We start from the raw sequence: 12,440 nt of genomic DNA, 5'->3' as shown, positions 1-12,440 counted from the left end.
GTGCTGAGCTCAATGGGCCTCAGACTCAGAGTTCACCACGTGCTCCATAAGCAAGGACTCCAGGCAAGAACTGATTGGGATCAAATCTGGTCTTCATTTAAAGTCCTTAACAGCACTTCCAGAAAGGAAGTCATACTCAGTCCCTCACACGACATTTCAGAGGCAGTTGGAGTATCCCACTGTTTGCCACTGCTTCTGATGAGGCAGGAAAGGTTCATACAAAAGCAAGTCATACAAAAGCCTTCACATTTGCTGTTGAAATGTAGATGCTTGAAATAGACTCATTCGGGAGAAGTCAGGCAGTGTTTTCATTTCTTGACCTTCTCAGTGTTTTGCAAGCACTCGTGTTTGCTGCTAGGCCTTCTTCTGAATGGAATGTTTCATGGTCTTCTAGACACACACACCCTTAATTTAAGATAGTTCTGATTGGAAGAGCTCTCATATACTGTCGGTGAAAATGCACAGCAGGAAGCCCACAGTGAAAACCAGTTTCTCAAAAAATTAAATACGCTGACCAGATGGACCAGCCTTGTCATCCCTAGACATTTACCCAAAATAAAAACGGAAGTGAAATCTATGACCAGCCAAAATTAATTATAGTTGCTCATATGGCTCTATTTTTAATAGACCCAAAGCTGTAAACCTCTCACATATTCATGAGCAAGTAAATGGGCATATTTAAGTTTTCTGTATGTTGGAATAATACTCACCCCTGAAACAAACCTGTGTGAACCTCAAAGTAATTACAGGCAAACCTTAACTACACTAATGGAAGCACCAAGAAAAACAGCTTGTTTGTGTGATTCCATTCCCATGAATTTCTAGAAAGTTCTAACTGATGCTTTATTAGAGAGCAGACCAGCAGTTCCTGAGACAGAAGGAGGAACAGAGAGAGAAGTCAAAGGCAACAGAGGGGAACGTTGATGGTGGCCAAGAGGTCACCATCCCGTCTGCTCTCCTGAGCCTCTCATGTCAAATGCTAGCAAATGCCAGTTATGTCTCACAGACCTTGTTCTAAATCAGAATGTTCTAAAGTTTGTTACATGGTGCAATGAGCATTTATTAGGAGAGAAAACACGAACTGACTTACAGGATGAAGTAGTCCTGACCATAGTCAGACACAGCAGTGCTGAGAGAGCAGAGCAAGGGAAACATATGCAGATGTCTCTATTTCAGTCCAGTGAGTGACAGAAAACATGTGCTTTAACTGAAAACACAAAAGTAAAGAAAACTGAAGAAAGAAAAGGAAAGAGTAGAGGATGGAGTAGGTTTGCCACACCCTTTATTTTTTGCTCTTTTTAATTCACAAACTATGGAATTCACTTTTTTAAAGAATACAATTTATTTGTTTTTTTTAACATATCAGTGTTGTGTGACCACAGCAGCATCCTAATTCCACAATGCTTTCAGCATCCAGAAAGAAACTGTACCTAGTGTGGGCAGTCACTCCCATCCTCCACCGCAGCAGCCTCTAATCTGCTTCCTGTCTTTGCTAACTTGGGCATTTCACAAGAATAGAATCCTGTCGTGTGAGGCTTTTTGCATCTAACTTCTCTCATTTAGCATAGCTCCTGTGTCACAACATGCATCAGAACTTGGTCTCTTTTTATGGTTAGGTAATATTCTATTATGTAGAGAAATCTTATTCATTAGTTAATGGGTATCAGCTGTTTCCGTTGTAGGCTCTTAGGAACAATGCTATTGTTAGTTCTTGTGCAAGTTTTTGTGTGGACAGAGTATTCATTTCTCTTGGACAGATAGCTAGGAACAGAAAGATTGGTTCATGGAGTAATCATATTTAAAAATTTGAGGAGTTGCCAGATTATTGCCAAAAAGTTTGCCTTTCCCCATATTGTTCATCCAATGAGCTTAAATGGAGGTAACCCCACTCCAGGTTAGCACAGGCAAGCATCTAGAAGAAATAGAAATGCTAACTTCTGTCATCAAGAACCTTAAATTATCATTAGGGAGAAGAATTACACAAGGATATTAATGTCTTGAGGAAGCATACCTTAAAGGGTAAATATCACAAAAGAATAATCAAAGACCACTGCACACAGTCCCTGAAGGTCCACAGTCCATTCTGAAACTTCCTGAAGGAGCTGGGATCCTGCAGAGGATCCTGTATTCATATTTCCTGTAGCACTGAACTATGTAGGCTGTGAAGGGTAGATTGTAGGACTCTGGGGATAAGGGACATTAGAGTGAGATGTCCTAGGTGGGGTATGTCCTGGTTCCTCCTTACTACAGATTCCTTATACAGAGCTGGATTACATAACTTCTTTGTACAAGGATCTGACATTTCAGTGAGGTTGCTGGGTCAGACGTTTGAGCTGTTCTGGAAACCAAGTGTGTGTACTGACATGGAAATTTTGCCAGGCAGGGTAAGAGCCTGCCTCTCACTCCAGCATCTTCTCCCCAGGCCTAAGTGGTTGCATGATTTGGTTCCCATCATGGGTCCCTGCTGTCTTCCTTCCTCAACTTCCTGAAGCTGGGCCAACCAGACATGTGGGGAGCTCCTTTTATAGAGGGTTCAACAGCTGAACTGGCAGTGCTGAACATGGTGTTAGAGAAGAGAGCTTGGCATGCAGCCTGTTTCCAGCATCCCCACTCTCTTTGCTGATCTGTGAGGAAAGCAGGGGGTGGGGGGGGGCAAAGGCAAGGCAGAAAACATGTGGAATCGGCCGAAGTGTGGACCAGATGTCTATATGTCTGGTGTTCAAACTGGAAACACAAGATAGGCTTCCCCAAGCTTTGTTGAGGAAATGCAGTGCAGTGAGAATCTTCCCACCCATCGAACCTGCCGAGGATCAGAGATGTGCCAGGGAGGGAAGCATCTAAGGTTTTAAACCCAGTTCTCTAAACTCAGCAAATGTGTGCAGCTATCAACGTGCTTGTATACATCCTCACTGCCGTGCCTGCAGCCCTGGGAAACCACATTGGTTAATAAAGTTCCCAACCAAGGTTCTGACTCTGAGGACACCAGTCCAGCTTTGCTGGTCCTGGGCAAATCATCCAAAGGTCAGAATCTTAATCCCCTTTCTCTTCCGGCCCCAGTTCTTCTGAAGCCTTCCTTCCTAGCTGTACTCTCCACCCATGGCACTCCTGACTTCCTCACAGCTGGTCTCTTGTTTGGTGCGTAAGTCAGCCCAACACGGATGACAAATGAGCATACCTGTTCAAAATTAGGATAAGATGAACTTTAAAGAAATCATAGTCCGGGCTCCTAAAGGACTCCAGGTCACAACACAGGGAGCGTCCATTTTCTGTTTCAGCCAATTAGTGGATGACAGCTAAGCTAGTGGCCCTTGGCGCCTGACTGACTGCCCTGGATTCCAGATCAGGTCTGAGGGTTTTATTGGTGTGATCTTGAGGAGTTACATAACCTCTCTGAGATCACTTTCTCAGCTACACTCCCTGGCCTGCAGGGAGATGGAAATTACATCAGATCCATACACCGCTCACCACTGGGCGGGCATACGAGGGACCATTAACTATCAGTTATAGCTTTGGCAAACAAGGTCTCTGAATTCCATGGAATGAAAGTGACATAAGCTCATGGCATTTAACTTTGAAAGAGTCCCATATGCGAGCTCTTCCATTCCCCATCCTGTGAAGTCTCGATTTGGATAGTTTTTACTTTAGATCCACTTTCACAAACACTGCAGTTTTTCTTCTGGATTAGAGATCAATCCCCAGGACACAGGTTGAAGGAAAATAAGAACCTTTCAGACAGTATGGTGTCATACACATTAAATTTTAGCAGCTGGAAGGCAAAGTCAGGTGAGGCTCATTGGCCATCCAGCTCAGGCTACTCAGCAAGCCTAAAGTCAAAGGTGACCCTGCTTCAAAACTCAAGGTAGACAGCTCCTGAGGGAAAAAAAATGCCAAGGTTGTCCTCCGGCCGCTGTAGGCAGGAGCACAGTGTTAGATAAAGCGAGTGGGGAACCTTGGTGGACTCCATGGCAGGCAAGGGTGACCAAGGCAGGGGACAAACATGCCAGGCAGACAGAAGTTAGAAAGGGAAAGGGGGAAAGGAAAAAGAGAGAAAGAGACTCAGAGACACAGAGATAGACAGAGGATAGGAGAGAAGAGGGAGACAGGAAAAGTCCTGTTGGCCCCAGGGGAACAGCAGGGGGTGGTAAGTGGGTGGGGATCTTTCTTTTAAAGGGATCCTTTGTACCTGCCTGCTGACCAGGGTACTGCCTGGGTATATTCTGCCAGGTGTGGGGTCAGGCCAGCACAATGCCTGAGTCCTTACACATAGACTCACATAAATAAAAGTAGATAAACAGAATGAATCACTTGATATCACCAAACATAAGTAGGCATTCTTAAGCATTTCACTGATTGACTTTTTTCCTTGGTAGGACAATATAATGAAGAGTTTTTAAACCTATAATAATGTCAGTCATGCATACTAACAACTGGACTTACATTCTACCAGTGTGCAGTTGATATGCAAGCCCCTGAGGTGTTTCCTAGTCATAGAAAAATGGCCCTGCCCTGAAGGCCCAGTGTCAGTTCAAGCATGACATCTGACCTCCACAGAGCGCTGTAGCTGAGTACAGTGACTCGGGCACCATGCTACACAGGACAGCGGTGCACCCGGGAGAGAGGAAAGCTGCAAAAGTGTCACACCACTACTAACTAAAGGAATACTTTCCTGGGTGAGGGAGAAAGACAGAAGGACACTACCAGACGCTACGAGGCTGCACGCCCAGCAGTGATTCCCCGTAGGCTCTGAGTGCCACGGCCCATAGTTCCTAAAGTTTATGCGGCATCTTGGCCTAAAAAAAATTCTTTCAGGAGGTTCCAAAATGAAAATCAGACTGAAGGAGGGATGTGGGGAGGAAGTGGAAGACCCTTCCCTGGGTCCCCTCTGGCTGTTTTAGAACTGTCTAGACTTGAAAAGTGGGTAAGATCTGAATAGAGAGGGGAGGAAGACATTGCAGGCAGGAGCAAAAGTCGGGAGAGGCAGTTCTGAGCAGGAAACCTCGAGTCTTCCCTGATGACATCGGAGAGAAGGAGCCAGCGAGTGGAAAGGAGCCTAAGGGTTGCTCTCATTCCTGGCATTCTGAAGCCTATGGAAACAGCCGCCACAGGTTCTGTAGTGAACAGAAAGCAAATTCACACATGGGTAATGATCAAGTAACGTGCGCCTTTCTTCCCCGTTTCAGAGTCTTTTCAAGTGGTTGTAAGAGGAAATGGCTTCCGACACGCCCGAAACGTGGACAGGGTCCTCTGCAGCTTCAAGATCAATGACTCAGTCACACTCAGTAAGTCCTGGTGATAGTGTGTGGGGGGGGGGTACCAGCATAGCCACTTACAGTGGTCCTCAGAGAATTGTTCGGTGCTAGTGAGGCCTCCAGTGAGGAACAGATGCTCCTGTTGATGCTCTTGCTTCTGACCTGAGTCTGGACTCCACTGGGTAGGAACAGTCCAAGGACACTCGGCTTGGGGATCAGGACAATCCTTGACAAGAGCTTTCCGTGTCCCCCAGCACAGAACCAGCCCTAAAGAGGCAGGGAGGGCCTGTTTCCTTCCTATGGTCTACCAAGTCCCTCACTCCCTGTAGGCCCTGCTTAGTTAGGACCTGTGGAACTTCAGGCTTCTCAGCAAAGCACTAGAGATTCTGAGGTAAGAATGAAAACAAGATGCTCTAAAGTGATTAATCCTGAATAAAGCAAAAACCAGAATCCTGGGCTTGCATGTGTGGATTCTGGAACTTTCTTCAATCTGGAAGGTTCTTGTTTAGAGTCGTCAAGAAACTCTCACTGTGGTGAGTACTTTACATGAAATAAGGACGATGGAACTAAAACTAAACGCATTTCATAAGAGAAAATGAACTGCCATAGCAGTGGAACCTCCGGGAGACGTTTGCAGCAGGCAAGATCTGAATTTAAAGACGTGTGACTCTGGCTGTCCAGGAGAGATGGGAGGTCTGGTTCCAGAAAGGCAGATGGCGGCAGCCTGGTTATTATTTGCATCTGGCGTCCATCACATGGACAATTACTGGCTCCCTGTCTGCGGTGATAAACAACAGCCACACTCTGCTACATTTTCCATCGTGCTGCGCCCTCCCCGGCTTTATCCTTTCTGCTCTGCAGCCCAGAGGCTTAGGAGGGAAGGAAGGCAGACCCCTACCCACAGGCAGCTCACGGCTCACTCTGGAGTTTCTCCTTAGAGCCCCAGAAGACCGGAGGTCTGAACCTGTTTTCAAATTAGGAAAATTGAAGGACACACCTTTTTTTCTCTCCTTGACAACTTTGAAACCCTCTTGATAGTTTAAACACAAGTGGTGGCTTCCTCACAGACATCTGGAATTTCTGGCTTGGGATAATATCAAACACTGAAAACATTCAGTTAGCTTTATTAATGTCTAAGATGCGTGTGCTGTTTGAAACCATTTTCCAGTGTCCCTGAGCAGGCACAATGTGGAAGCTTCTTCTCAACCGCTGTAAATCCCCACTTTCTCTTCAGAGCCCAAACCCCAAGAAGTCAAAAGCTCTGAGGATTTCCAGTCTTTGAACTTGCCTCTGTGGAGCAAACCGTGTGTGTGTGTGTGTGTGTGTGTGTGTGTGTGTGTGTGTGTGTGTGTGTGTGTGTCTTACAGGAGGGCACACAACACGCAGTCAGACCCACCCTGCAGCCAGCACTTGCCAATTGATGGTTCTAATGTCACCATCTTGTAAATGGTGGGAATGTTCTGAAGAGCTAACCGATGTGGTTCCCACATGCAGAAGGTGGCTCTTGGTTCTTGAAACCTGGCTAGTGTGATTGAGAAACTCAATTTTAATTTCACTTGGTTTTGTTTAAGTGTTCAAAGCTGCACATGGCCCATCTCTGCCACATTAGACAATGCCGTGACATCATTAAAGACATGAGGACCTAATGATAACACCAGCACTTTCAAATGCTTTGGAATGATCTTGCATTCCTAAAAGACTAGGCTTGTTAGTTTATTGCCAGACAGTATTGCTAGACAGTAAGGGAGTCATTGAACTTAATATTTCAGAATTGGCACCTCAGTTATTTTTTTCTAATTTTCAATTAATTTTTTAGTTAACATACAAAATAATGGGCTTCATTGGGACATTTTTCATACCCATCATTATTCTCTGCTTGTGTCCACCCTAACCACACTATCCCCAGTTATAAACAATTCGACTTTTTTTTGGTTTTTACAAGACAGGGTTTCTCTGTATTGTTTTGGAGGCTGTCGGTCCAGCCCGGCCTCGAATTCACAGAGATCCTCCTGCCTCTGCCTCCCGAGTCTCCTGAGTGCTGGGATTAAAGGCGTGTGCCACCACCGCCTGGCACAATTCGACTTTTTTTGATGCCCTTGTCCAGAGTTCAACAGCAACCATTAGAAATTATTACAGGGGATTGGAACGATGGCTCAGCAGTTAAGAGCACTGTCTATTCTTCCAGAAGACCTGAGTGCAGTTCCCAGCACCACATTAGGTGGCTCACAACCATCTGTAACTCCAATTCCAGGGCATCAAACCCCACAATCCCCCCCTCCAACATGTACATATAAAAATAAATAAATAAAAACTTTTTTAAATAAAAATATTCAGGGAAAATGTCACAAACAAAACCTATTGAGAACAATTTATACAAACATGCAAAAATGGCATATGAGTGGCATATAAGAATCTTTTGAAGAATATAAAGAAAATGAGAATAAATACATGGTCTAGGCTCCCGATACAGTGCAGTATCTGGAGACAGACACCAGGGTCCTGGCTCAGTCCCCTCCAGCTGTTGTTACTGTAACAAGTTATTCAACATTCTGTGCCTTGGTTTTTCTCTGTGAAATGCTCATGACAATAGCATCTGCGTCATAGGCTGTTAACAGACTTAGCGTGGCAGGTGGGACTCATAACAGGCATGGCCGAGGACAGTTGCCCAGTCTCTGCTGCTGGCATTGTTTCATGATTACCAGTGACCGTGGCACTCTTACTAAACAGAGAAGTAAATGAGCATTGTAAAGATATCACTTGTTTTAAACTTAACATTGATTTTTTAGTACAATCCCAGTGAAAATTCCCATGGAGCTTTTTAAGTTAGCAAAATAATTTTATACTTCATGTGGAAGAATAAACTGTAAGACTAAACCAAGTAAAATGCAGAAATTGCCCAAACTGACTTTAAGATGAACAAAAAGAAAAGTCCTGAGCATGCAAGTAATGTGTGGCTGGATTAATTGGCCCCCAGCAATGAGGCAGAGCCCCGAGCTGAGCCAGACTCCAGTATGAACTTAGTGTTAAATTAAATGACCGTTCAGGTCATGGTGCTGGAACAGCTGGCCAGCTGATTAGAGAAATGATTACATTTGATTTTTATCTTTCACTTTACAGTTAAACAAAATCCAGATGACCTGAAAACTTTAATGTGGACATGAAAATATAAAATTTCTAGAAAAGTAAATGTTTGCATAATTACCCAGTGGATAAAGATGTTGAGCAAAAAGGGACTGGGCACCAAGGAAAAAACTGATAGTGTAAGCACACAGTTTTAAATTCTCCTGTTACCAGCCCCAACAAAAAGAAAAAAGAAAAGGAAATAAAGGAAAAGTATTTATAAGACATATCAAATAGGGTCAAAAAGCTTAGTATAAAAGTATCTGCTGAAGTCAGGCGTGTTAAAAAAAAAAACAAGGTAGAAAAATGAGCTAGTGCGGTAGCTCTGCAGGTAAAATTACACGCCTGCCAGTCAACCCCTGGGTCCCACATGGAGGGAGAGAAAACTGCTCCTCGGAGTTTTCCTCTGACTTCCACACACAAATAATAAAATAGTTTACAGAAGTAAAAACAGAAACAGGTGAAATTATGGAAAGGAAACTTACAAGAAAAACGGTGGTCCATAACCGCACAGAGAGTTCTCAGTGTGAGCGTGTCCAGGTAAGCATGGACATGCAAGAGGAGGCTGTCTTTGTTTCTCCTTTGCTTCTGGTCTTGCCACAAGTTCCCATAAGCTCAAGCTGGCCTCCAGCACACCCCGTAACTGAGGGTGGCCTTGAACTCCTAATCCTTCAGCCTTCCAAGCACTGGGGTCACAGGCGTGTGCCACTGCATCCAGCCTCCATCGCTGATTTTGCCTTAGCAAACATGAAACCTCAGTGCCCAGAATGGACAAGGACACAGGCGAATGGCATTTTCATCCATGGTCAGTGAGACACCGTCAGAAATCTTAGAAGGCAATTCTTAACATGAGCCGACTACTTTTACACATTAGTTTTTATGAAGCCGTCCAGGTTTAATAGAGATATCTTCATACAGACATAAGCAGGAGGGTTAAGAGATAGAGAGATGCTAGAAAGTAAGACACCCTTGCAAGCATGGAGGTGGGCTTCTCAAGGGAGAACCTCAGAAAGTGAGGCACACACCCGAGTGTGAGTGTGGATGGGCTCCTTCCTGACCCACACTTTAATTAATCCAGGTCTTTCAAAGGAAATGGTTGGGAATGTCTATTGTAGCAGTTCTTACTCTGTGGGTCACGATCCCCTTTCACAGGGATCGCCCAGGACCATTGGAAAACACAGATGTTTACTTTACAGTTCACAACACTAGCAAAATTACAATTATGAAGTACAAAAATATGAAGCAATGAAAATGAAGTTGCAAAAAAATAACGCTGTGTAGGGTCACCACACATGAAGAACTGTGTTAAAGGGTCACAGCATTAAGAAGGTTGAGGACAGCTGGTCTACAGAGACAAGGGTCACATGGCTGCTTATCATGCTACTGCTCATGATGGCAAAGGAAGACAGAAATGGGGGTAGAGGGCATTTAACTAACAGCATAAAGGTTTCATGGTAGAGGAGCCACATGTAAATTACAAGTCAGCCTTCGTAATTAGCTAATATTGTAGAAGAATGACTACTGCTGTGGGAATGGTACATCTTGTGTTAAAACAAAGTTACAAGAAGCACATAACATAGAAGCTGTGTTTGGATCTGTTTTTCTTCAGACACATTCACATGCAAACTTGAAAGACACAACTTGAACTGTTAGCATCAGCCACCCCTGAATAAGACTACAGTAAATTTATATTTTCTTCTCCCTGTCTGCTTTCACAACCACACTTGCCCTGTGATTAGAAAGAACTCAGTAAGGTTATTTTTAAGCTTAATTTAAATTGACTTAATTATTTAGACATAGCATACTTATTAAATTTAGCATTTGGTTGGCTTTCTGATAACCAGGCTAAGGTCCCTTCTGGCCAAGAACATACCTTGGAAATACCACAAATGTTATCAGTTTACCCTGGGTGCACAGTCTCCTACTTCAGCATTCAGTGTACCATGCCAAGAGAAGGTCTGATTCCCCTTGCATAGAGATTGCGATGCTGAAGTGGAGATACTGGGGTATGAGCTGAGAAACGACCCATTTATGCATGTTAAATAAAACATGCACAGTTTACTAATGTAATAATAATAATACATGTTAGCCTGTCCTTGTGCTGTGTAACAACAGCTAGGAACAAAGACTGATATTTTTACAGTCTCACTGCAGTTTACAAGGCTCACTGTATGGTTTCACAGCCATGCTTTATGTTTTATATAAAAAGTTACTTCCCAGCTTGATTTCTTATTTAACAGGCCTGGCTATGGCTTACTTTTCCATACACCCCCAAAGGATGGTGCACAGTCCCCTTGAAGATACTTTCTCCAACACGCAGTTTTGAAAGTTCCCCTAAGATACTCGGCTTCCCAAAAAAAAATGCCCATATCGGGATGTAGATGGACCAGGGTGTTTGCTTTTTAAACTTTGTCTTATTATCCAGAAACTGTACTTCACCTTAGAAGACATCTGGGAGCCAGAGCCGTTGTGGGCACCCAGACGCCATCACCAGTGTATCTGTGACAGTAGATGGAGGGAAAGGCAGAGGAAAAGGAAACCTTAAACTTCCCAACAAAAGCCTTTGCTGTGAGTGAGAATATTGCGTGTGCTGGTCAAAGGCACTGTACACTATTTGGATGAGTTCCTGAGGACCTGACGTACCATGAGAACGTCACTGTGTCACTCAGAATGAGGAGATATGGCGTCTTGATGCTTCCCCCAGGAAGCTTCGTCTAAGAGGTAGCAGCTCCTGAGCGCAGAGCACCTAGCTGGCCCTGTGCTGTCTGTCCAAGGGCTCTCCTATGGCATCTCCTCCCCATGCCATCCCATTTCCGTGACAGCCACGCTGTGAGGGAAGACTTATCCGTGTCCTCATTCTTCCTGATGACTAAACAAACTCAGAGAAAAGAAGTGTCAGGGGTCACCAGATGGCACGGTTAACAACTTAAGCTTGGGAGATCTCACACCAAAGCTCAGGACCACTTCTCTGCTTTGCTATGAAACACGGATTCCCCAGGATCCCAAAGTCCCAGCTCTAGTGCTCAGATGCCTCAGAGGGATTGAACTGCCCATATCACACAGAGGAGAGCAGACTTGAAACCCAGTGAAGGGAAGCCAGATCCCAGGGTGCAGAGCCTCATCTTGGTAGCTGGCCGTGTGACCTCGGCGAGGTGGCACCTCTTTCCTACATGATCCCTTGAGCTTGAGCCTCGACAGCCTCTTCCTTTCTGCTTGTGAAATCCCATCACTCCTGCTTTCAAAGGGAGGGTGGATTTTGTCCCAGTTTTGAAGTGGCTCCTTGAAAGAGTATGTCACCACTCGTTCATGTCATTCAACTCCAACAGCAGATAGGTTGGAATCTACCATGGGAATGAGGACTGGTGAGATTGGCCACCACAGACACTTTCACAGAGGCAGGTTGACAGAGTTATCTGCAGGGGCCTGTGTGCAGTCAGACTTCACATGGGACCACCAAGTGCTCAGTGGTAATCCCTGCATGGACTCAAGCACAAAATATTCTTCTCTGTAGGCAGTGTTGAGGCAAATTTATGAGTGCCCCGAACCCTGCCTTCATCCTTACCCTTCTGCTCTGTGTGTGAAGTTGGCATCCCCTCCACTTCTGCACCTTTGTGGACGCTGCCCATATGTATGTAGTGATGGATGAGGACGTGGTGCAGCTCTGCCCCTTTGTCGTTTCCATAGGATGATTTGCGAGAAGATCCTGAAAACAGAGCCCCAGGCAGGCTGTTAGTCTGTGCTGTTTACATGTCTATTCAGCATTCACTTGGAGAGGATGGGTTGGGTCTGCTGAAGAGACGGAAGAAAGTGCATTGGTGCCTGGCTCCCTGGGCAGTTTAGGCAGCAACCCACATGCCACGGCGGCACATGCCATGCATGTACATGCCACACAGCTCAAGTGGGGACTAGGGCCCTCCTTCCCTCCTCTGCCCTGGGTTTCTATGAAGAGTTCATCCCTCAAGATCTTGCTGTGACATGTGGTTCATGGCTTCAGGCTTTTGGGTTGGGCTTGCCTCTTAATCTCAACTCTGAAGGTAAACATTTTCTGAATCTAATTACGCACAGCAAGAA

General features: G+C 44.9%; 1 protein-coding gene across 1 annotated transcript in view; it reads left to right on the top strand.

Annotated features, from left to right (window-relative positions):
• Window positions 1–12,440, top strand: part of Antxr1 (ANTXR cell adhesion molecule 1) — a 185,601-nt gene that overhangs the window by 64,980 nt on the left and 108,181 nt on the right. Inside the window, 1 exon segment of the mRNA XM_005071117.4 lies at window positions 5,181–5,279. Within this exon segment, the coding sequence (XP_005071174.2) occupies window positions 5,181–5,279 (99 nt within the window).

The sequence above is a fragment of the Mesocricetus auratus genome, unplaced genomic scaffold (genome assembly GCF_017639785.1).
Source record: "Mesocricetus auratus isolate SY011 unplaced genomic scaffold, BCM_Maur_2.0 Super-Scaffold_100676, whole genome shotgun sequence".
Taxonomy (NCBI): domain Eukaryota; kingdom Metazoa; phylum Chordata; class Mammalia; order Rodentia; family Cricetidae; genus Mesocricetus; species Mesocricetus auratus.
The sequence above is the reverse complement of the archived record's forward strand: the minus strand, read 5'-3'. Positions and strand labels throughout refer to the sequence as shown.